This window comes from Emys orbicularis, chromosome 8 (assembly GCF_028017835.1).
Source record: "Emys orbicularis isolate rEmyOrb1 chromosome 8, rEmyOrb1.hap1, whole genome shotgun sequence".
In the NCBI taxonomy this organism is placed as follows: domain Eukaryota; kingdom Metazoa; phylum Chordata; order Testudines; family Emydidae; genus Emys; species Emys orbicularis.
Genome location: NC_088690.1, coordinates 62,456,329 through 62,482,311, shown reverse-complemented (window position 1 = coordinate 62,482,311; position 25,983 = coordinate 62,456,329). Strand labels below are relative to the sequence as shown.

Genomic DNA, 25,983 nt, shown 5'->3' with positions numbered 1-25,983 from the left:
TTTCTGTTCTTGATCTTTGCTGGAGTTGCATGCGTTGATATGGGCACAATAAAACCACCATTCTTTAGGGAAGAGCCAAAGACTTGTTTTGGCTCTAGAGCCATCATGGAGCATGCCAAACAATTGTATTTTGTGGTTGGGGCTTTGAAAATCACCATTCAGAATGGAATATTTTAATCCCTTCTCCTTTTTAATTAGTATATTTTTAGATTGTTTTTCACCTTCCCTTTAAATGGTCAGGAAGGGAAGGAAAATGAATGTCTCTTATAGGGTCTTGTTATCTAAAATAATGGTTTGGGAAACCAAAAATAAAAACGGAGTTCCCATTAACCGTTATGTTTATATAATTTAAAATATTCTGTTATTTTGTTAGGCACTATTCTTCTTCTGCAACTGCTATTAAATATATTTATCAATTAGAAAAGGATAACTGTGTACAGTTTCAGATCTGACTCAGTGTTTCTACATTTTTTTATTAGGTTGGTGCAGCAGGAAGGGATTGAGTCCTGAAATGGAAGTCCGGTCTTCATTTGATAAATTTAGTCAATCATCTGAATCTCTGTCCACATTAAACAGTGAAGAATTTGTCTTGGTTCATCAGCAACCTGAGGATCCCCATGCAAAAGATGAGAAACCTCAACTAAAAGTACACTTGTTTTGTTTTTGTTTTAAATGCATAGTAAGAAACTCTTGCCCCAAAAGGTTGTGATTTATATTACAATTCATTTAAGTTAATTGACTTTGGTGTTTGGGGAGATTCTTAAAATCCGTTACCTTTGTTCTTGCTGTACTGTATATATTTGCAAAATGAACAGACCTGAGTGAGCAAATCGGTTTGTCTAATGAAGGTTTCAGTCCAGTCACTTATGTAATAACTTGACGTGTCAAGACTTATTAGCCATCTGTGCATCCTTATGATTTATACAATCAACAAAAGAAACCAGTTATTCTTATAAATTAAAAAACTTCAATTGGGAGATAGGAAATAATGTGGCTTTATGATTCAAAGACTCGGAATGCTGTTTGTATATGAGATCAGGATTAAGCTATGGATGTATAGCCCGCACTGCCTTTTGCCCTATTGATCTGCTTTCCTTAGCATTGTCTATACCAGTGTTTCTTAACCTGGGGGACATGACCCGTAGGGGTCACGGGACGGGTTTAGGGAGGTCACAAGTGCAAGGCCAGCATTAGGGGGTGGCAAGCAGGGCAATTGCCTGGGGGCCTCCTTAGCTTTATGGGGCCTCCTGAAGTGTTGAGCCCCAGGCAGTTGCCCTGCTTGCCACCCCATAGCACTGGCCCTTAGTATTATTCATAATTTACTTAATTATATTTAAGGTAGGGGGTCACAATTTTTCAAGTCTTACTGGGGGGGAGGGGCCCAACTTTTTTTTTTTTTTTTTTTTTTTTTTTTTTTAAAGTTCAGGTTGAGAAACACTGGTATCCATTAAGGAAACTATCTAAAAACTTCCCACTGTTGATTACATTGGAACACGTAATACAGGCAAGACTCCTGCAACTGGAGCCACTTTTAATATCACGTCAGACTTTCTCTAAGCGTTTTTGGCTGATAGTGTTACAGATGGCTCTGGCTGTGGGACCTTGTCTTATGAGGGTTTCCAGCATAGTGAACTTTGGTGCAGCTATAGTGCTGTAGACACAGGTGGGAAATTTGTAGAAAATGACCCAGCTTCCATTGCTGACATGCTTATAACTACACTATACTTTCAGCCTAGTTTCTGTTCCTAAGCTCTCTGCCCAGACAGGTTTTTCTCTTCAACCCCACCTTTTCCCTTTAATTTAGCAGCAGTTTTGGTAGGGAGAGGAGTTTTGTCAAAGGTTGAAGGGAAGCTGGAGACTTCCTTTACTCAGTGGGTTTCTCCAGTGCTAGAAGTGGTTAGAGCACTAAGATCAAAGGAGCTGCTCTCAGCTCCATGTGTTTGTACACACAATAGCCTTGGAAGCAGGAGCTGGGATTTCAAGATTTTCACCAGTTTTCTGGTGCTCTGCATTAGCCAAGTCCCAATCCAATGATTTAGGTTGTCGGTTCTGTAGGATGAGGTTGAGCTGCTGGATCGCATTTACTGCACCTTAAATATTGCAAACCTGGCCACCCAACTCAAAACCGTCCTTAAGATAAAATGATGGGGAAAGGGCAAAACTGCCTTCCCAATTCCAGAATATCTAAGGAAATAGTGGCCTCAGAGTATTTGAAGATGTGTGGCAGGCAGCTGGTTTAAAATCCTACCATCAGGACTGTCCAGTCAGGTACCAGAAGAACTCCTTAATTTCAGACACAGGAACTGGTGCATCTGCAGCTGTCTCTTGAACAAATCTGAAACACTGCTTTTAAGAAACCACGCAGAGCCAGGAGAGCCCCTTGTTTTAAGGTCTTTACATCTAGTTTTGCAAGTACTCACCAAATCCATTAAACAGTGGTTTGCTGGCTGGTTGGGTGTGGGTTTTTAAAAAATTATTTGTTTAAAATTTAATTTAAATTAAAAAAAACATTTATATTTATTTTAAGGTAGCTCTTAGATGAGATTTAGAATTTGTTTCCTGGGAAAAACACAACCTTCCACTTGAGTCAGTTTTTCCTTGCCATCTTTCTACCCCAAGCCACCTCAGACCATGAGAAGCACTGAAATGTTTTGGAAGTGGTCAAGGAAGTGAAGTTTTACTTGCATAGAACAATGCCCTGGAGAAAGTCTGATGCAAATTTGTCTTTATACGGAGGATCTAAAAAAGTGAATAGTTAAGTCTAATATTGCAAGATAGTCATGCAATTTTTAGGCCTATCCAATAAGACTCTTCCCACATGAGTGAGCGCACACACTAGCAGGTGCATGACTATTTCATGGACTCAGCAACACAGAGAATCTTTGAGGAGATGTGTTGGGTGTCAGTGCACTTGGTTTTCAGTGCTCTGTTCTACTAGGCCAGGGGTTCTCAAACTTCATTGCACCATGACCCCCTTCTGACAACAAAAATTACCACCTGACCCCAGGAGCGGGGACCAAAGCCTGAGCCTGCCCGAGCCCTGCCGCCCTGGGTGGGGGGGCCAAAGCCGAAGCCCGTGCCCCCACCACCCCAGGTGGGTGGGGGCAAAGCCGAAGCTCAGGGGCTTCAGCCCCAGGCAGGGGGCTTGTAACCTGAGCCCCGCCATCCAGGGCTGAAGCCCTCGGGCTTCGGCCCCGGGCCCCAGCAAGTGTAAGGCAGCCCTGGAGACCCCATTAAAACAGGGTCACGACCCACCTTGGGGTACCGACCCACAGTTTGAAAACTGCTGTACTAGCCCGTATAAGATGCAAACTCATCCAATGCAGCTATCAGATATTGGAAGACTTAAGTTTTTCTTTCTCTTCGATTTGATGGATGTCTTTTTACTGCTTGCTGTTTCCTATAAGTACTTGTCTCATGGGGGCAATGACTGTTTATATGGGAGAAATGTAAAAGTAGTTTCCTTACTGTAATTTTATCATCTTTAAGCTTCCATTGCATTGTCCGAAACCACTCCCTTATAAGAGCTTATTTGAATGTGAATTATTCTTCACTTTAGCTGGCAAGTAACTGCCAGATGTGGGGGGAGGGGAAGCTCAGTAGGAATATTATTCTCTTCATCCAAAATGTGTGACAAGGTAGAAAACTTGTCAATACTTGACTGACAGAGCACTGTGCTCCTACTCAAAGAATAGAGAAAATGATGGTGAGGAAATTAATTTTAAATTACCTTTCAGTGGGGCTCAAAGTTGAACTGTCCTGAGGAGATGGCAGATATGAAAATGTCTCTCCCAGGTAGTTGTCACAACTGACTAGATGTGTTCTGTTATGATTAGGTAGTTTCCCTTTTTTCTATATACAGAAATTGAATTGAACAACATTTTTACTGTTGTCTGAACACCTGGAGAGAGAGAGCTCTGTTTCTAATTCTCAGTTATTTTTAAAAATAAAGATAAATGAAAATACAATAAGGAACAAAACCTCCAAATTAATTTTGCCATTCATTACAGATATATATTAAAAATGAGGGGAGAAGGATATACCTAATTACACTTTATTTTTTGTGTGTGCCTCTTAATAAACTACCTGAGTATAGCACACATTCATGACTCATGGATGCCATTTTAATACTATATAAAGTACTTGGAGAGGTGAAATCTGTAATGTATATAGTCAAAGATTTGAAGAAATATAAATTGTCATTACCTGAGCAGTTATACTGGATGCTGCATTGTAATACTGGATGTTGGAACCTTTGGTAATCAGATATATACTTCCATTGTGCACATTTTATTTGTTGGTTTAATGAATACAGATGAGCCTTGGGTGAATTCATGGCTTTAGCCACATGAGTAACATGGGTATCTGGTATAATCAGCTGAAGAAGTGTTGTTTGACAAAATGTCTTTAAAAAAGTAAAACAAATTTTAAAATATTTTTCAAATATTTGTGTAATATCTTTTAAGGTAAAAGTAGCAGCCAGTTTTTAAGTCTTTTTTGTATCTTGTCCTTTGTACAGATATTTTCAAATGGAGATGAACAGCTGGAGAAAGCCATGGAAGAGATACTGAGAGATTCTGAAAAAGGCCAAATAAGTTATACTACTGACTGTAAAGACTCCAATGATGCTTGCAGACAGTCAGCTGAAGATGTGTCAGCCAGTCAGACAAACCAACCTTCTTTACATCTAATTCTGGACCCTTCCACTACAGGTACTGGTTAAGATATTTTTGGGTAGGTAATGAAGTTATGGTATGAAACTGAGCAAAGGAAAAATTGAGATGAGTCTGACTATGCAGAGGTCTGAAACTAGTCCCAGGAATCCCCAGACCGGGGGAGGGTGGGGAGAAAACCTCATGTTTCTGAGATTCTGAGCTTCTCTGGCCCCCCTCTAGCCTTCCTCTCTCCCTCCTGTCTGTCTTTTAACTGTCCTCAGCTGACTAGCTGAATTACCTTGCTAATTGCTCAATCATCCAGTCATTAACCAATTATCTCCTCAATATGGCCCATGTGGGGATGCTTGCAGAGTGCTCAGATTGATGAATCAACCTTAGGCTACTCTCACTCATTCAGCAAGCTATACCTGTAATCAGTAGGGAGAGATTGACACTAAATATGGAGATGGTCTTAAAATGTATTGATTGATGGATTGTAACCCGACTACCCCACACTCATTTATTACTGCAAAAGCTTCACAAATATGAAATGGCCATAATTCAGTATCACTGCCCTTCCAGGTCCATGTGATCAGTGTCTAGGGTAATGCATCAGGGAGCCTGTTCAGATACAGTGATAGTTTCTTTTAGCTTTACAAATGTAGGCTTGCAGCTTTTAACTTGCACTAATTTAATGCAATGGCTGAGAATTTTATTGTTAACTTATATTTTCTTCTTTTTCAGAAATCTCGGCACCTAGACCCTGTTCCCCTAATGAACCCCCAGAAGAGGACAGTGTATTATTTAACAAATTGATGTATCTAGGTTCTATGAAGGTTTCTGCTCCTCGTAGTGAGTCAGAAGCTCTACGTGCTATGGAAGCTTTGAAATCCTCATGCCAGTCCTCTTTTCCTGTGACTCTCTATGTTCCGAATGTCCCAGAAGGCTCTGTAAGGTGAACTACAATGGTACTTCATTACTTACGCAGACACAAAGGGTTCAGATTCTGATCTGGGTTGCAAACACTGGGCTTCCAGTGAAGTTGAACTGCATAGGTCTGTCCAGAAGCATAATTTGTCACAAACTCTGTTTGCTGAAGAATATGATAAAATGAATAAAAATCAAGGATATTTAAACCAATAGGTAAAACATCCAGTGAGAAAAATGCGTAAGTTGAATTTAGAATCTTGAACCCTTTAATATTAAACTAGTTTTATTGTATGATGATGGTAGGACTCAAATCACATAAATTCAATCTCCCTGATGCATTGTATGAGACAAAAACTCTACCTTCTTTTAATTTGCAGCAAATTTGAAATATTCTAGATAGTGTTCAACAGATCACACTGTATAATGACAGGTTTCAGAGTAGCAGCCGTGTTAGTCTGTATCCGCAAAAATAACAGGAGTACTTGTGGCACCTTAGAGACTAACAAATTTATTAGAGCATAAGCTTTCGTGGGCTACAACCCACTTCTTCGGATGCATAAAGAGTGAACCATATATTGAGGAGATATATATACACACACATACAGAGAGCATGAACAGGTGGGAGTTGTCTTACCAACTCTGAGAGGCCAATTAAGTAAGAGAAAAAAAACTTTTGAAGTGATAATCAAGATGGTTCAGTACAGACAGTTTGATAAGAAGCAAGTGTGAAAATACTTACAAGGGGAGATAGATTCAATGTTTGTAATGGCTCAGCCATTCCCAATCCCTATTTAGCCCTGAGTTGATTGTGTCTAGTTTGCATATCAATTCCAGCTCAGCAGTCTCTCGTTGGAGTCTGTTTTTGAAGTTTTTCTGTTTTAAGATAGCCACCCGCAGGTCTGTCAAAGAATGGCCAGACAGGTTAAAGTGTTCTCCCACTGGTTTTTGAGTATTATGATTCCTGATGTCAGATTTGTGTCCATTAATTCTTTTGCGTAGAGACTGTCCGGTTTGGCCAATGTACATGGCAGAGGGGCATTGCTGGCACATGATGGCATATATCACATTGGTAGATGTGCAGGTGAACGAGCCACTGATGGTATAGCTGATGTGATTAGGCCCTATGATGGTGTCACTTGAATAGATATGTGGACAGAGTTGGCATCGGGCTTTGTTACAAGGATAGGTTCCTGGGTCAGTGTTTTTGTTCAGTGATGTGTGGTTGCTGGTGAGTATTTGCTTTAGGTTGGGGGGTTGTCTGTAAGCGAGGACAGGTCTGTCTCCCAAGATCTGTGAGAGTAAAGGATCATCTTTCAGGATAGGTTGTAGATCTCTGATGATGCGCTGGAGAGGTTTTAGTTGGGGGCTGAAGGTGACAGCTAGTGGTGTTCTGTTATTTTCTTTGTTGGCCCTGTCTTGTAGGAGGTGACTTCTGGGTACTCGTCTGGCTCTGTCAATCTGTTTTTTCACTTCAGCAGGTGGGTATTGTAGTTTTAAGAATGCTTGATAGAGATCTTGTAGGTGCTTGTCTCTATCTGAGGGATTGGAGCAAATGCGGTTATATCTTAGAGCTTGGCTGTAGACAATGGATCGTGTGGTGTGTCCTGGATGGAAGCTGGAGGCATGTAGGTAAGTGTAGCGGTCAGTAGGTTTCCGGTACAGGGTGGTATTTATGTGACCATCGCTTATTAGCACAGTAGTGTCCAGGAAATGGACCGCTTGTGTGGATTGATCTAGGCTGAGGTTGATGGTGGGATGGAAATTATTGAAATCATGGTGGAATTCCTCAAGGGCTTCTTTTCCATGGGTCCAGATGATGAAGATGTCATCAATGTAGCGCAAGTAGAGTAGGGGCGTTAGGGGACGAGAGCTAAGGAAGCGTTGTTCTAAGCGTTGTTCTAAGTCAGCCATAAAAATGTTGGCATACTGCGGGGCCATGCGGGTACCCATAGCAGTGCCGCTGACTTGAAGGTATATATTGTCCCTGTATAATGAGAAATATTCAGCCTGTCCATACAAAATAAACATACCTAAAGTTGAAATCAGTGAACATCACCTTTGAGAAGTTCTTGAGCATGCTTTATTTCTGTAACCAAAAGCATGCTCAAATTATTAGTATTTTCCTATATACAATGTTTGTAATTGCAAACTCTATAAAGGTCTTGCAAGCAGCTAGCCTTATAGTAATATTCCAAAAAAGTCCTATATGCTCACTAAATGGAGTATTTTTGAAGACCGCAAAAGTAATGTGTACTTGCAAAAGGACGGCTGCGAAGATTCTATTGCTGACCATTGTGTAGGGCTATAACTAGTGCCATTCTTTCAGTTTATAATTTCAATCTATGCCAATAACCTTTTAAGAGGGTAATCATACATTTACAATGAGATCTTGGTACTGTGACCCAAATTCAGAACTGAAGTAAGTGGGCACAGATCCCATTGATATAAATGATAGTTTTATCTGCTTTATATTGATTTTATAGATGTTGTGCTTGAGCTTAATTCTGTAAATACATTATAAGGTATAAGTGCATATTGTAGGTCCTGTTACATAAAGTGAAGAGTATTAGACAAAAGTTTGCCTCCTTTGGAAAAGACCCACCTCTTTGTTAGCTTTCCCTTAGTGACTCTGCTTTTCATTGTTACTGTAGTTAGTTTCCCTGGCACCCATTTCTTAAAGCAAAAACAAATAAAATTACCTTCATTAAATAGGTTCTGAATGAGCAAAATCTTTCAGTAATCTGGTTTTCCTGCACAATAAAATATATATTGTTACTGTTCTTGGTGGAAACCACAAGGTGATGCCTTGGAAATGCTTCCAGGCTAATATATAATTGGAAATGATGTGACTTTGCTAAAGCATCAGACTTGCAGGTGTCATGCAAGAGAGAAATCAAGGGAAATGGAGAGAAAGAGGGTTCATGTCTAACAGAAAAAATATACACATCATTGGTACTTGTGTATTTTGCTGATCTGTGGCTGCTTTGACCCACTTCATGAAAAACTTAGATACCTACTTTTCTGTTTAAATAAAAACATGTATTAATGCAATGCATATTGTAGCAGATTATGTAAAAGGTGACTTTTCTGATTTAGGGAATAAAGTATTAGTTTAAATGTGCACTGAGATAGCAAATTATGTTAGCAAAGTTGGAAAGCTTGAGGCATCAGCATAGCCTAGTGTTTGGAGAAATTCAATTTATAAGATGTATAGAAATAATTTGGAGTAGCATACCTGCAGTGTTGGTAACTTTTGCCAAATTCTAGAAAGGAAGCCTTTCACATATTCCAGCTAAAGTTAGTTTCAAGTGATTTTATTCTAAACACCTTTGAATATGGGTATTTTTTCTAGCCCTAGACTTACTTTTCGAAAGGAGCTGGTGCTTGGGCATGATAAGACAGGGGAATTATCTCCAGTTTCTTCAGGGCACTTCCAAGACCTTCCTTGGGCAGAAACATATTGTGTGTCGTCTTTTTCTTTATGAAATGCAGGAGCTGGAGTTGCCTTGAGGTTTATTACTTTTGGCTGGATTTTTTCATATTGATGGTTGTCAGGAGGTAGTACGCCCCAATTTTATACAAAAATAAAATATCAGGCCCTTAAAATAGCTTGCAGGCAGGGTAAAGGAAATCTTGATCAGAAGTTGACCTCAAATGGGGGTTGTGTGCCTTTTATTGATATTTTTGGAGAAGATATTAAGGTCAGTTTTCACCATTATTTGACATTTCAGCAGTATACAGCATAACAGCCTACATTTCAGACTACTAATAACTTCTCAGACAGGGAGTTTACAGAATCTCCCTTTGCTGAATTTCTGGGCCTGTATCTATATAAAGTGCATTTTCGCAATTTCTGTGGTTCCTAGTTAACGAAATCCTTTGATTCTGGTGATGAACTGCAGAGCAATGATTTTTATGATGAATACTGGTCCTATATAATTTAGGGTACTATATGCTTCCTATTTTATTTTGATATAAATTGTATTGAAACAAATGTAGTTGAAACTGAACATTTTTATTGCTTACATTTCTTAAATGTATTTTAATGTTGGGTGCTTACACTGAATAGTAGTTATACTTTGCATAATAGCTCATTCAGTTACAGAAAGAAGCTGGTGGATATCTTTATTTGGTTCTAGTTTATGTGACTGACTTCACGTTTGTCACTTCCCCCCTGCAGAATAATAGACCAAACCAGCAATACGGAGATAGCCTCTTTCCCAATCTATAAGATATTGTTCTGTGCACGTGGACAAAATGGAACTGCAGAGAGTGACTGCTTCGCATTTACTGAAAGCTACTGTGGAACAGAGGAGTTCCAGATTCATGTTTTCTCCTGTGAGATTAAAGAGGCAGTAAGTATAAAATACTACCACAGTGACTTGTTACTGAGCATAATAAAGGTATTTTCTATGATTGTCCCCAGTCTTTAAATGTATACTATCACATACTGTCATGTAAAATCAACCTCAGTACTTTGGCATGTGTGCAGTAGATTTCACAAGATGTGCAGCTATGTGTTCTTGAATATTAAAATAATTTAGGAAGTTACTTTAATACCTTTTATCAAAGTTTATATCTTGCAGTGGGTCCTGCCCAAACATAGTCCTAGCTTACAATGTATTGCACTACAATGTAATGGGGAGATTTGGGAGAAAATCCTTCGCTCCTGCTTTGAGTCTGGTTTGAGATTACCAAGGAGATAGTGTACTTGGGCCCTGGAGTTATAAAGGAACATCTTAAAGCCTTCAGTAGGGATTCCTCTAGATGGTTGAAGAAGAGCATTGGGACATTTGAGAGAGCAGACTTCTGCTTTCCTTGAGTTAATGATGATCAGCACAATATTGAGTCTTGAGGGTGAAACAGTAAAAAGAAAAAAGTAAAGTGAATGTGAGTTAAGGACCTGGCAGGTACAAATAGTAAGCTGTACAGATTTTTAAATGTAAAAATAATTACAATAACAAAATCTGCAGGTCATTTAGCAACAAAATCACATTCATGAACTGTGTAGGCCAGTGATTTTTCAACCTTTTTTCATTTGTGGACCCTTAAACTTTTTTGAATGAAGGTGTGGACCCCTTTGGAAATTCAACCTGTGGTCCACAGATCCCTACCATAGTAGTCATAAGCTGAAAACTGACTGAATAGAATTCAACTATAAATGTCTCACATGCTCAGCACGGCATTTGATGCAGCATGAGAAAGGGTGCTAAACTGTTGTTTTTTATGGTAATGACAACACTTCCGGGTTTTGACTTGTAGGTGGGGGGATTCACATATTTTTGATCAGAAAAATGGAATGACTTTTCTGGGATCTGAAACTTTATTTTCATAGTAACCTTTCATGGACCCCTTAGACATAGTCTGCGGACCACAGGTTGAAAACCACTGGTGTAGGCGAAACTTGCTGATTTAATAATTTTTGAGATATTGCATCAGAAGTGAACACACTTCTGTTACCCTAAAACCATGGTATCTCAACATGTATTCTTATTAAACATTTGAATTGAGCGGGTGAGGAGGAGAGAAGAAAGGTAAAATTATTTCCTTTTAAGAATTTCAAAAATATGCTTGCTGAGAAATGATCCCTTGAGGGAATACATCACAACTGTGCATGTTCTCCATAGGAAGATGAATGGATGGCATCAGTGCTCTTATTCTTTTTTCCCCTCCCTTTTTCAGGTCAGCAGAATTTTATATAGTTTCTCAACAGCGTTCAGACGGTCTTCCAAACAAGCCACAGACCATGTTAAGGACTCTGTTCTTCCTACCCCAGATAGTGATGTGTTCACTTTCAGTGTCTCCTTAGAGGTTAAAGAAGATGATGGTAAAGGAAATTTTAGGTAATTTGAAAAACGGAGAAAAATTAGAAGCCTCCATAAAACATGTGCAGCTGATTTGAGGGATGTGTGGCTAACCAGCATGTAGTGAAGAAACTAGTTTTGGTTAATTTTTTGCTGTATGCTATTTTTTTTCTTTATGAGGTTATTGCTTTGTTTGTCTTAAATAAATTTTTTGTAGAAGCCTAAACTGATTCAAAAATAAAAAGCAGCGTAGAAAAACAATATTAATCAAGTTTTGTAAGTGTTTAAAATCCTAGTTCTTGGTGGACATACTCAAGTGTGCCTATGGAACTTGGAAAGATAGTTGAGGCCTAGCTTGCTGAAAATTTGTACCAATGTTTTCTGGGGTTTCTTTCAGTACAGTTATTTAACTCTTCTAATTGAGTTTTCATAAGCCAATAAATTTGAATCAGTATGTTGAAAGTACAGACACCCCTCCCCTTGGGCCTCCCACAATAAAATACAATGAAATGGCCAAAAAATAAAATGAAAATAATTTGATGAGGCTCTAGCTATCACCACATCATATTTCTAATAGTTATCCACCTATATTGTGCTATATCTGTGCAAATGGAACTAATTCTTTCTTTTTTAGCCCTGTACCAAAGGACAGAGAGAAATTTTATTTCAAACTGAAACAGGGAATTGATAAGAAAGTTGTGATCACAGTCCAGCAACTCTCAAACAAAGAATTGGCCATTGAAAGGTAAGCATGATATAAAGTAAAACAGGTTAAGTATAAGAAAATGGTCTCTAATATGCTTATCGTTGCCCTCACAAAATACCTGTGATTCAGTGGAACTGAATACATTGTGTACTAATAATACATATGTACTAAATTCAGACTTGGAGCTCTAATGAGCTAACTTGTGTGTATGACCAAGTGTTTCTTCTTAAATATCCAAAGGAATAGAAAAAAATAGGTTAATTGGTTACTAGTGGCCAAATACCTTATAGCTAAGCTTTTGGAATTATTTCAATGTTAAGACCTGTGTTCACTTCTATGGGGTGAATCCAACAAGTGTTGGCTCAGCACAGGACCAAATACTTGGAGGCCCATTTTATTTTATTTTTTAAATCTGCATGTTGGTTGAAGTTTTGGCCACTTAATTTGGTACCTAAGGGAGGGGGGCGGATATTTTCTGAAAATCTCTCTCATAATACTCAGACAGGGCTTTTCGTTCTGCTTCACCTCTTGGTTGCATTTTTGGGTTTGCCTACAATTCTTTGTTGATCATGCACTTTAACTGCTTTTGATGTTGCTTAATGTGTCAAATATGTGGGACAAAATGTAGTACATTGTGTCTAGTATGTTCCTATTGAAATTTTGGCAGCCATATCTGCTAAAGCCACATTTGCTATACCAATAACATCTTAAAAATAGAAACAGTGGAGAGTTAGTGTCTCACTGGATTGCTAGTGGGACATGAATCCTTTTCCAATACCTTAATTTCAGATCCAGCAAACTGTGAGTTGGCATTAATGCCTTGATGCCCATTAATTGAAATTCTTGAATCTGTAGGTTTTCCCTTTTGTTTTCTTCTCTGGAAGTGTCCTACTGTTCAGATCTGGCCAAGGTTTCTTAAAGCCCCAGTTTGATCCTTTCTATTCCCAAGGATTGTTTTGCTTTATTCTTGGTTAAAGGTTTGATTAGTGCACAAAGTATGTATTGGTGTTTGAATGCTGGTGCTGCTTTTTTGTCTTAAAGAAATCCAGCTTTCTGTTCCATTTCTTCTGATTCCTGTTTCTCTGCAACTCTAACAGGTGTGAAGCCTGCCAATTTGTGGTTTGATTCTAAATTAGTCTTAGAAAGTTTTTATTCTTTTCAGCTTGACGTTTTACGAGAACATGTCTCCTGCTGGATGGCTAGGCCCATCTTCCTCCAGTATTGTCTGAACTATGATGTCTGTGCAAAGTCCTATGATCTTCCTCCATTCATACAAAGTTTTGATTCTTGAATTTGTAATATGTCTTCTAATTTTATAATTTTTAGTGAACGTTTAATAAAATTAGGAAATAATATGCACTGAATGTGTTAAGTAATGGTATAATTAGTACGGCTGTCAAGCAATTAAAAAAATTAATCGTGATTAATCGCACTGTTAATAATAAAATACAATTTATTTAAATATTTTTGGATGTTTTCTACATTTTCAAATGTATTGATTTCAATTAGAACACAATACAAAGTGTACAGTGCTCACTTTTTATATTATTTTTGATTGCAAGTATTTGCACTGTAAAAAAACAAAAGAAATAGTATTTTTCAGTTCAGCTAATACAAGTACTTTAGTGCAATCTCTTTATCATGACAGGTGGACTTACAAATGTAGAATTATGTACAAAAAATAACTGCATTAAAAAATAAAACAATGACATTTTACAGCCTGCAAGTCCACTCAGTCCTGCTTCTTGTTCAGCTAATCACTCAGACAAGCAAGTTTGTTTACATTTGCAGGAGATAATGCTGCCCACTTCTTATTTACAATGTCACCTGAAAGTGAGAATAGGGATTTGCATGGCACTGTTGTAGCCAGCATCACAAGATATTAACGTGCCAGATGTGCTAAAGATTCAGATGTCCCTTCAGGCCTCAACCACCATTCCAGAGGATATGCGTCCATGCGGATAGCGGGTTCTGCTCGATAACAATCCGAAGCAGTGCGGACCGACACATGTTCATTTTCATTATCTGAGTCAGATGCTGTCAAGTCTAATTCCCCACTCTGGCACTCCCGCAAGGATTCTAAAAATTAATACTAAAGCTACTCCAGGCTTGTATTAAACTTCCAAGGTTACAGCTTTTCTCTGACCTTGGATTGGTAGATGCTGCCACCACCCAAGTGCAGAACCTCTTTGAGAGCCCAGGAAGGTGCACTTGGGAATTCCTTTCTGTGGGGTACCCTCAAGCCCTTTTACCCCCCTCCGGGGAAGAGCTGAGAAGGGCGGGGGGGAAAGGGAAATCCGCTGTTGCCACCAGCTAATTAAACATGTACACAAACCTCATAAGACACAAAAATCCAATTCTGTTCTTAAAAAAGGTAAATTTCCTTTTTTTTTAAAAAAAGGAAGAAAATACATCTGGGAACTCAGGCTACTGATATATTTTAAAAGAGCAATTACAGGGATTAAGCACCAAAAATAGCTTCCTTGAGGTCTAGCTTAAAGGTTACAAGCAAAACTAAAGCACTTGGGATTAGCACAGAGGAATCCACAAGCCATAAAGAAATAAAAGGGATAAACCTAATCGCGTCTTCCTAGACATTTCCTGATCTACTTGCATATCTGGGTCTTTAAATGAGTAGTTTCTAGGTATGATACTGATGATTTTTCATACCTTGCCCAAGCATTTTACAGCATAGCTCTGCCCTGTCTGCCTCTCCCCTGAAAAGCAACAACAGACCGACAAAACTGGAGTCTTGTTTCAATTTTAAAAAGTTCTAGCCTTCCCATTGGCTCTTTTGGCCAGGTGCCCACTCACTTCCTTTTACCTATGCATAGCAGTGAGACTTTTTAACCCTTTACAGGTAGAGCAAGTAGGGAACAGCTACTAAGAGGGATTTCATTGCTGGCTGGCTGGCTGGGTATCCATAAAAGGGAGCTACGCCCCCCACTTCCCCCTTCATTTATCACAGATGCCACCAGCAGAAAGTTGATTTTCTTTTTTGGTGGTTTGGGTTCTATAGTTTCCGCATCAGTGTTGCTCTTTTAAGACTTCTGAAGGCATGCTCCACACCTCGTCCCTCTCAGATTTTGGAAGGCACTTCAGATTCTTAAACCTTGGGTCGAGTGCTGTAGCTATCTTTAGAAATCTCACATTGGTACCTTCTTTGCATTTTGTGAAATCTGTAGTGAAAGTGTTCTTAAAATGAAGACGTGCTGGGTGATCATGCGAGACTGCTATAATATGAAATATATGGCAGAATGCGGGTAAAACATAGTAGGGGACATACTGTTCTCCCCCAAGAAGTTCGGTCACAAATTTAATTAACGCATTATTTTTTTTAATGAGTGTCATCAGCATGGAAGCATGTCCTTTGGAATGATGACTGTAGGCTCTGAAGTTTTATATTCTGTTTTTGAGTGCAGTTATGTAAAAAAAAAAATATCTACATTTGTAAATTGCACTTTCAGGACAAAAAGATTGCACTACAGTACTTGTATGAGGTGAAATGAAAAATACCATTTCTTTTTTATAATTTTTACAGTGCAAATACTTGTCTTCAAAAATAATATACACTTTGATTTCAATTGCAACACAGAATACAATATATATGAAAATGTAGAAAAACATCCAAAATATTTAATAAATTTCAACTGGTATTCTATTGTTTAACAGTGCGATTAAAACTGCGATTACTCACAATTTTTTTTAGTTAATCGTGTGAGTTAACTGTGATTAATTGACAGCCCTAATAATTAGTAATATGTAGAAGCAAGCCTAAGTATTGTATAAGAATATTTGATAGTGCTCTTAGGGGCTAAGACTCTTCCTTGGAAACTGATGGTTTTTGTGTGATTGGTCCACTTTTGGTGTGCGAGATTGGATTCTTTTGGCCACCAATGTCTAGTGGTGGTGTGCCTGCATGCTACATTTTCTTGCACTCCTCCTCGTTTGCCTGAAGGTGTAAAGAGTGGAGTGGTCCAACAGTCCTTCCATTCCATCTTACCACCTGTGGCAACGAGACAGAATCCTTACACTGTCTGCTTGCTTCCCTGTGCACTAGTGTAAGTAGGTACTAGTATTTGCTAATTAGTTACTAGTGTTAGTCTTTTTATCAGTTGTCATAAGCACCAACCTTTTAGTCAGACATTCAGTTTATAGGGAGGACCACCGTATATTGGGTCTCTGACAATATGACAAAAGCAAAATCTCTGAAGTTCAAAACCTGTCCTCTTTGTGTGAAGCTTCAATAGGTGCATGTGTGCTGCAAAAAACAAATCAAAATCTCCCTCTCCCCCGCACAGCAGCAAGTCTCAGTGCCTCTGTCAACTGACTCGGGCTTGTGCTACATGGTTAAAAGTAGCAGTGTAGATGTTCCGACAGGCTCTCAGACCTTTTCTTCTTGCTGGGTTTCAGAGCCTGAGCTCCAGCCTAAGTGGGAACGTCTACACTGCTATTTTTAGCCCTGAAGTGTCAGTTAGACTCAGGCTTCGAGACTTGCTGCTGCAGGGTTTTTATTTATTTATTTATTTTGGAGTGTATATGTACCCGGTCCTCTTTTGTATAGGAGAAGGACATATTCCTAAGTGTTTGTTCAATATATTTCTCCTTCTCTAAATGGACTCCAAAAGCTAGAGGCCCACCTAAAATTGCTCCTCCTGGAGTGCTATGTACAAGCAACTGTGGATGCTAAAAGGAAGTATGTAGCTCGACCTTAGTCCTCCTGTCAGTTCCTCCTCATGAGTGCCACAGTGAGTTGAGATTCCACCTGAGCTCCTGTGTTACATTGACCAAGAGGCCCCAGTTCTCTGCCCCCATTTTGCTGTCTATGACCTCAGAGAAGGGTAGGAAGGTGCACCGCTCCAGATCTGAGCTAAGGTGTAAGGGTATGTTTTCACTACCGGCTGGATCGGTGGGCAGCTATCGATCCAGCGGGGATCGATTTATCGTGTCTAGTCTAGATGCGATAAATCGATCCCCGAGCGCTCTCCCGTCGACTCCTGTATTCCAGCTCGGTGAGAGGTGCAGGCAGAGTCGATGGGGGAGCGGCAGCAGTCAACTCACCGCGATGAAGACACCACGGTAAGTTGATCTAAGTATGTCGACTTCAGCTACGTTATTCACGTAGCTGAAGTTGCATAACTTAGACCGATTCCCCCCCCCCCAGTGTAGACCAGGCCTAAGTCACCCTCACCTGCTGATTCTTATGTCTCAACTTGCTAGGCACCAGTGTCTGATTTGTCTCTGGCTCACCAATCAAAGGGCAGCCTGACACATGTCTCCTGTTGCCAACTGTAACCTTGTTTGATGTGTTTCCAATTAAGAGCTTAAACATAAGGAATAAAACCATACTGAACTCTTCAGGGTTGAGCCTCCAGGGTGGTTATAGATAATTTAATTTAGTGGAGGACTGTGACTGACAGAATGAGTGATCGAATTAAAGACATTATTTAATTAAAAAAATTACTTAAAACAAACAGGAATTACAATATAACTATACGCTGCATTTATATTCACATTCCAAGAACAAATGGTGCATTCTGGGGTGATCAGTCCCTGGATGAGAAGCACTGGTGTATAGTCTTTTTTTTTTAACGGCACCTTGATGGTGGATGAGCATGCTAATCTAAAATTAGCATAATACCCTTTTATAATAAATTATAACAACACCCCTTAGCATTAAGCCTACCTTGTACTATATCTATGTTTCTGCTACCACATTAAATCTTCCATACCCGAAAACTCAAATTTCTTCTTCTTTATTGGCTATTAATATCAAACATCATTCCAATTACTATTTGCATCATTTCAAATTCTGTAGCTACCAAAGTTCCAAAACATCCAAAAATTCCCCTACAACGCTTGCTAAACCCAATTAAAACAAAAACGTATTTACTTTATGACCCAATGTTATGCCTTGTCACTTCTATTAATATCACTATTCGCTCATGCTAACAATTAAACTTTAGCTAGTGTGACTCCTGCTCCCTACTCTCATTTCAACACATTTTGAGTTAGCCTAAGCAAATATTACCCTCATTGTCTACACCATGAAACCCGTGGACTGACCTTGCTGTGGCACAGTCACCTTAGTACTTGGCGCATTGGTGCTGTCTCTAGAGCTTATATGGACCCCAAATGATTTATCTGTGGGCCTGATTCAAGATCACCTTCACTGGATAGATTGGTGCTGGTGCTGGCTAGACCACTTGTCACTGAGACCTTAATATTGCAGACAAGCAAAGTATTGATGGCACTGCTCCAGTTCCCTACTTGAAATGAGGGGATGTAAGAGCATCCCTGTAACTACTGAAAAGGCAACCCCACCTTTGTAGGAGGCTTATTTCTTTTCATCCTCCCCACTGGTGTACATTATGGGCTCATTTCCCACTCTCCCTCCTCCTCTCTATGGGGATCACACTGGAATTCCGGGATGGACTCCAGGGACTGCTCTCTCAGTAGGAAAAGACGTGCATCTCAGAGAACAGGCCCCCTGGTATCCTCTTGTCCTCTAGTTCAGGATCCATATACTTGTCAACCATTGCCTACAGGCTAGCCTATCCCTGAAAACCATTAGCTGATTGTCTCCCTTTCCAGGTCTAGATCGCCCTTCTCTCAAAAGACAGCATAGATCTTTCCAGCCAGGTCAGTTATTGCAGCATCAGATAGGAGAGTGACAGAAGGAGGAGAGCTCTTTCTCAACTGTGGCACAGTTGATGTCTTCCTCCCACCAACAAATTTGACAACACCATTGAGAGTCTATCAGAACCTCCTACAAATCTCCTCCTCCTTCCCCCTTTGGCAACCATCTCTTTTTTGGAAGCCTGGAATGGGATCACCTCAGACCAGTGGGTCCTAAATATTGTCAGCAAAAGGTACTGCTTTCAATTCCAATCCTTTTCTATCTCTCACCCTCCTTCAGGGGCACCCTTTCCCGTGTCACTGTTGAAACAAGAGTTGGACTCCATCTACTGCTTGCAACAGTGCAGAGGCAGGGCAATTTATTCCCATTACTTTCTCATTCCAAAGAAGAAAGTAGTGTGGCATCCCATATCTGGACTTGCAGCATCTCAACAGGTTCATCTGGCATTTCAGGTTCAGGATGGTGATTCTGGCCTCCATAATTCTCTTGTTAGATTCTCAAGACTGGCTCACATCTCTCAACTTTCAAGATGCCCATTTTCACATGTTAATGCATCTGGCTCTCATGAAATTCCTCCAGTTCCTATTAGGAACATCTCATGATTGGTACACTCTCACCACTGTCCTGCCCTTTGGTCTTTCCACAGGACTGAGGGCATTCAGAATGCTTGGCAGTCCTGGCATCTCATCTAAGCAAACAGGTAATCCAGTTCTAACCATAGCTCGATGACTGACTGATCTGAAGAAGATCAACCCAACACCAACTCGATTTAGGTGACCCTTACAACTCTTATCATACTGGGCCTCAAAGTCAGCAGAGAAAAAGCTACACTTTCACCTATTCAAAGCAGTTTGTAGGAGCTGTGTTAAGTTCCAAGTCAGCTAAAGCTTACCTTACACAAGTTTATAAACGAAGGTGGACCTCATCAACTAACTTCAAGCACCCAAAAACATCAGTGAGAGCATGCCTCAGACTTCTGGGACACATGGTCTCATGGACCTATGTGATGCATCTTGCCTAGGGTTGCCAGGTGTCCGGTTTTTGACCGGAACACCCAGTCAAAAAGGGACCCTGGCAGCTCCGGTCAGCACCCCAGCCAATGGGAGCTGGAGGGATGGTGCCTGCGGGCAAGAGCAGCACGTGGAGCCTCCTGCCTCCCTTCTCCCTTCCCCTCCCCAGGAGCTGGACCTGCTGCTGGTCGCTTCCAGGGCATAGCACAGTGCCAGGACAGGCAAGGAGCCTGCCTTAGCCCCGCTGCACCACTGACGGGGAGCTGCCTGAGGTAAGCCCGTGCCCCAACCCCCTGCCCCAGCCCTGAGCCCTCCTAAAACCAGAGCCCCCTCCTGCACCTCAATCCGCAGCCCCCTCCCACACTCCGAATCCCTTGGCCTCACCCCCCAGCCTAGAGCCCCCTCCTGCACCCCAATCCCCTGCCCCAACCTGCAGCCTGGAGCCCCTTCCTATACCCCAAACCCCTCCTCTCCAGCCCCACCCCAGAGCCCACACTCCCAGCCGGAGCCCTCACCCCCTCCTGCACCCCAACTCCCTGCCCCAGCCCAGAGCCCCCTCCCACACCCTGAACCCCTCATTTCTGGCCCCACCCTGGAACCCACACCCCCAGCCAGAGCCCTCACCCCCTCCCACACCCCAACCCCCTGCCCCAGCCCAGTGAAAGTTAGTGAGGGTGAGGGAGTGAGCCAATGAGGGAATCATAGAATCATAGACTATCAGGGTTGGAAGGGACCTCAGGAGGTCATCTAGTCCAACCCCCTGCTCAAAGCAGGACCAATTCCCAACTAAATCATCCCAGCCAGGGCTTTGTCAAGCCGGGCCTTAAAAACCTCCAAGGAAGGAGATTCCACCACTCCCAAGGTAAAGCATTCCAGTGCTTCACCACCCTCCTAGTTAAATAGTGTTTCCTAATATCCAACCTAGACCTCCCCCGCTGCAACTTGAGACCATTGCTCCTTGTTCTGTCATCTGCCACCACTGAGAACAGCCGAGCTCCATCTTCTTTGGAACCCCCCCTCAGGTAGTTGAAAGCAGCTATAAAATCCCCCCTCATTCTTCTCTTCTGGAGACTAAACAATCCCAGTTCCCTCAGCCTCTCCTCATAAGTCATGTGCTCCAGACCCCTAATCATTTTTGTTGCCCTCTGCTGGACTCTTTCCAATTTTTCCACATCCTTCTTGTAGTGTGGGGCCCAAAACTGGACACAGTACTCCAGATGAGGCCTCACCAATGTCGCATAAAGGGGAACGATCACGTCCCTCGATCTGCTGGCAATGGCCCCTATTTATACAGCCCAAAATGCCATTAGCCTTCTTGGCAACAAGAGCACACTGTTGACTCATATCCAGCTTCTCGTCCACTGTGACCCCTAGGTCCTTTTCTGCAGAACTGCTACCTAGCCATTCGGTCCCTAGTCTGTAGCAGTGCATAGGATTCTTCCGTCCTAAGTGCAGGACTCTGCACTTGTCCTTCTTGAACCTAATCAGGTTTCTTTTGGCCCAATCCAATTTGTCTTGGTCCCTCTGTATCTGATCCCTACCCTCCAGCGTATCTACCATGCCTCCCAGTTTAGTGTCATCTGCAAACTTGCTGAGATTGCAGTCCACACCAACCTACAGATCATTAATAAAGATATTAAACAAAACCGGCCCCAGGACCGACCCTTGGGGCACTCCGCTTGAAACCGGCTGCCAACTAGACATGGAGCCATTGATCACTACCCGTTGAGCCCGACGATCTAGCCAGCTTTCTATCCACCTTACAGTCCATTCATCCAGCCCATACTTCTTTAACTTGCTGGCAAGAATACTGTGGGAGACCGTATCAAAAGCTTTGCTAAAGTCAAGGAATAACATATCCACTGCTTTCCCCTCATCCACAGGGCCAGTTATCTCCTCATAGAAGGCAATTAGGTTAGTCAGGCACGACTTCCCCTTGGTGAATCCATGCTGACTGTTCCTGATCACTTTCCTCTCCTCTAAGTGTTTCATAATTGATTCCTTGAGGACCTGCTTCATGATTTTTCCAGGGACTGAGGTGAAGCTGACTGGCCTGTAGTTCCCCGGATCCTCCTTCTTCCCTTTTTTAAAGATGGGCACTACATTATCCTTTTTCCAGTCATCCGGGACCTCCCCCGATCGCCATGAGTTTTCAAAGATGATGGCCAATGGCTCCGCAATCACATCCGCCAACTCCTTTAGCACCCTCGGATGCAGCGCATCCGGCCCCATGGATTTGTGCTCATCCAGTTTTTCTAAATAGTCCAGAACCACTTCTTTCTCCACGGAGGGCTGGTCACCTCCTCCCCATACTGTGCTGCCCAGTCCAGCAGTCTGGGAGCTGACCTTGTTTGTGAAGACAGAGGCAAAAAAAGCATTGCGTACATTAGCTTTTTCCACATCCTCTGTCACTAGGTTGCCTCCCTCATTCAGTAAGGGGCCCACACTTTCCTTGACTTTCTTCTTGTTGCTAACATACCTGAAGAAACCCTTCTTGTTACTCTTAACATCTCTTGCTAGCTGCAACTCCAAGTGCGATTTGGCCTTCCTGATTTCACTCTTGCATGCCTGAGCGATATTTTTATACTCCTCCCTGGTCATTTGTCCAATCTTCCACTTCTTGTAAGCTTCTTTTTTGCGTTTAAGGTCAGCAAGGATTTCACTGTTAAGCCAAGCTGGTCGCCTGCCATATTTACTATTCTTTCTACACATCGGGATGGTTTGTTCCTGCAACCACAATAAGGATTCTTTAAAATACAGTCAGCTCTCCTGGACCCCTTTGCCCTTCATGTTATTCTCCCAGGGGATCCTGCCCATCTGTTCCCTGAGGGAGTCAAAGTCTGCTTTTCTGAAGTCCAGGGTCCGTATTCTGCTGCTTTCCTTTCTTCCTTGTGTCAGGATCCTGAACTCGACCATCTCATGGTCACTGCCTCCCAGGTTCCCATCCACTTTTGCTTCCCCTACTAATTTTTCCCTGTTTGTGAGCAGCAGGTCAAGAAAAGCTCTGCCCCTAGTTGGTTCCTTGAGCACTTGCACCAGGAAATTGTCCCCTACACTTTCCAAAAACTTCCTGGATTGTCTGTGCACCGCTGTATTGCTCTCCCAGCAGATATCAGGGTGATTAAAGTCTCCCATGAGAACCAGGGCCTGCGATCTAGCAACTTCTGTTAGTTGGTGGAAGAACGCCTCGTCCACCTCATCCCACTGGTCTGGTGGTCTATAGCAAACTCCGACCACGACATCACCCTTGTTGCTCACACTTCTCAACTTTATCCAGAGACTCTCAGGTTTTTCTGCAGTTTCATACCGGAGCTCTGAGCAGTCATACTCCTCTCTTACATACAATGCAACTCCCCCACCTTTTCTGCCCTGCCTGTCCTTCCTGAACAGTTTATATCCATCCATGACAGTACTCCAGTCATGTGAGTTATCCCACCAAGTCTCTGTTATTCCAATCGCATCATAGTTCCCTGACTGTGCCAGGACTTCCAGTTCTCCCCGGTTGTTTCCCAGGCTTCTTGCATTTGTGTATAGGCACTTAAGATAACTCATCGATCGTCCCTCTTTCTCAGTATGAGACAGGAGTCCTCCCCTCTTGCGCTCTTCTGCTCTTGCTTCCTCCCAGGATCCCATTTCCCCACTTACCTCAGGGCTTTGGTCTCCTTCCCCCTGTGAACCTAGTTTAAAGCCCTCCTTACTAGGTTAGCCAGCCTGCTTGCGAAGATGCTCTTCCCTCTCTTCGTTAGGTGGAGCCCGTCTCTGCCTAGCACTCCTCCTTCTTGGAACACCATCCCATGGTCGAAGAATCCAAAGCCTTCTCTCCGACACCACCTGCGTAGCCATTCGTTGACTTCCACGATTCGACGGTCTCTACCCAGGCCTTTTCCTTGCACAGGGAGGATGGACGAGAACACCACTTGCACCTCAAACTCCTTCATCCTTCTTCCCAGAGCCACGTAGTCTGCAGTGATCCGCTCAAGGTCATTCTTGGCAGTATCATTGGTTCCCACGTGGAGAAGCAGGAAGGGGTAGCGATCCGAGGGCTTGATGAGTCTCGGCAGTCTCTCTGTCACATCGTGTATCCTAGCTCCTGGCAAGCAGCAGACCTCTCGGTTTTCCCGGTCGGGGCGGCAGATAGATGACTCAGTCCCCCTGAGGAGGGAGTCCCCGACCACCACCACCCTCCTCCTCCTCTGAGGAGGGGGAACGTAGTGAGCGGGGAAGAGGTGGGGCCTTGGGGAAGGGGCAGGGTAGGGTGCTCGGTTTTGTGTGATTAGAAAGTTGGCAACCCTAATCTTGCCAGACTTCTACACTCTTTACAAGAGCAGTTGATGTCAGTGTATCTACCCAACAGACACCACGTGGACATGATATTCTCAGTCCCATAAAAAGTTCTCTCCTCATTCTGAAGGTCTTCCCACCAATGTATATGCAACAGAATACACTTTTCTTCACCTTTACTTAGAGAGAGACTGGTGACTGATACCTTCACTCAGGGATGGGTAGTCATCTAGATCACCTTAAAACTCAAGCCTTATGGTCCCCTCAAGAAGCTTGTCTGCATGTAAACATCCTGGAACTCGAAGTCATCTGCCTGGCATGCATGGCGTTTTTACCTTTACTCCAGGGATTCACAGTTCAGATGCTGACAGACAACATCCTGCCTATGGATTATGTCAGTAGACATGAAGGATTCAGGTCTTCTCCACTCTGTCAGGAAGCCGTTTGGCTCTTGATTTTGTATGTTGATCACTATCGTGCCTGGTCCCCACATCTTCCAAGGATTGAGAACTTGCTAGCAGATTACTTCAGTAGACAGTTCTCGGACAAGCATAGGTGGTCAGTCAAGGACATAATGTTTCAGAGCATCTTCTGCAAATGAGGATACCCATAATTAGATCGTTTGCTCTCTGTCAGATGGCTTTCTTGTCCCCTGGACACTGGTACCCATGTATACCTTCTACCAACCATCTCCATGATACAGAGGGTCTAGAGGAAGCTGAGGCAAGATGCTGGATTGATGATCACGATGGCCTCAGCATGGGCCAAGCAGTTGCCTATGAACTAATTAATTCATCTCCCAGTTTTCTTCCCCAAGCATTACTTAACCCCAGGGGATTGCCATTTTACCTTAACAGGTCAGAATCATTCATAAACACACCTAAACTGCTGGTAGCCTTTGCTGATAGGATATTGCCTGATCTTAATCCTCACAGAGATTATAAAAATGGGTCTCCAGGTGTATAAGAACATATTGGGAGCAAACCAAGTTACAGCCACCTAGAGCTCAGGCTTTAGAGCCTCTGCTGCCTGTTAGAAGAATGTCCAATACACTGTACTTTGGTAGAAGCGTCCTGATTAGATGCTCATTTTTGGTAGGTCTGTCACTGTTTAAATAGAATAGCTACTATCTACCTCCTAGCACACAAATAACTGCTTGTTAGTAAACAAGAATGAAATCCACACGGACAGTCAGTTTTCAAGATACGTTGTCCGCATGGATTCCATGACCCACTCTCCTTCTCTGCTACTATGCAGTCCTACTCCTTTGGGATTCTGCACTGGTGAGGGAACAGAAGGGTGCTTGGACCTGCTATGCCCTTGATATCCTTGGAATGGAGGATGGGGGGCAGGGTGAGACCATCTAGGGCACAGGAATGGGCTGTTGGCCAAAAGATTCCAGTTTCATGTTTGTGGAGCATATATGCACCAAGAGTGGAATTAATGTGGATAAGACATCTGAAAGAACCAGTTACTGTAAGGTAAGTAACTGTTCTTTCATAATAGAGAGTACTAATTGCCCTTAACTACAGTGGTGATGGGGGTGGTTGTTATGGTATAATTGGGAAGTTTCTTCTGAATTGTAGCATTAAAAATATTAAAATAAAAAAATCCACCAGGTGGCAGTCTTACCAAAAGAATTCAAATACACTTTCAAGTCTCATATACAGTGAAAAAGTTGAGGAAAGTACTATATTCTAATCAGTGATTAGTAGGAGAAAGTACCTTGAAATGATCAAGAGATTCTCACCACAAAATAATAATAATAATAAAAAAAAACTTGAAAAAGACATGTATTTTTCACTTTCTTCCAGATTTGTCATAAAATGAAAATTAAACTCTTTAGACAGTTAAAATATAATAAAAAATATTATCTTTAAATGCGATTGTGTGATTTTCTGTATCCTGAAACTCCATTCCTACTCTTTGGGAGATTTAAAAAAACAAAAACAAACTA

At 41.9% G+C, this 25,983-nt stretch overlaps 1 protein-coding gene across 1 annotated transcript in view; it reads left to right on the top strand.

Annotated features, from left to right (window-relative positions):
• RABGAP1L (RAB GTPase activating protein 1 like) overlaps positions 1-25,983 on the top strand; it is a 525,385-nt gene that overhangs the window by 83,497 nt on the left and 415,905 nt on the right. The window contains exons 2-7 of the mRNA XM_065408876.1: positions 480-646; positions 4,520-4,712; positions 5,400-5,610; positions 9,766-9,940; positions 11,268-11,428; positions 12,024-12,134. Coding sequence (XP_065264948.1) covers positions 512-646; positions 4,520-4,712; positions 5,400-5,610; positions 9,766-9,940; positions 11,268-11,428; positions 12,024-12,134 — 986 coding nt within the window. The 5' untranslated portion in view covers positions 480-511. The remainder of the gene's footprint in view (positions 1-479; positions 647-4,519; positions 4,713-5,399; positions 5,611-9,765; positions 9,941-11,267; positions 11,429-12,023; positions 12,135-25,983) is intronic.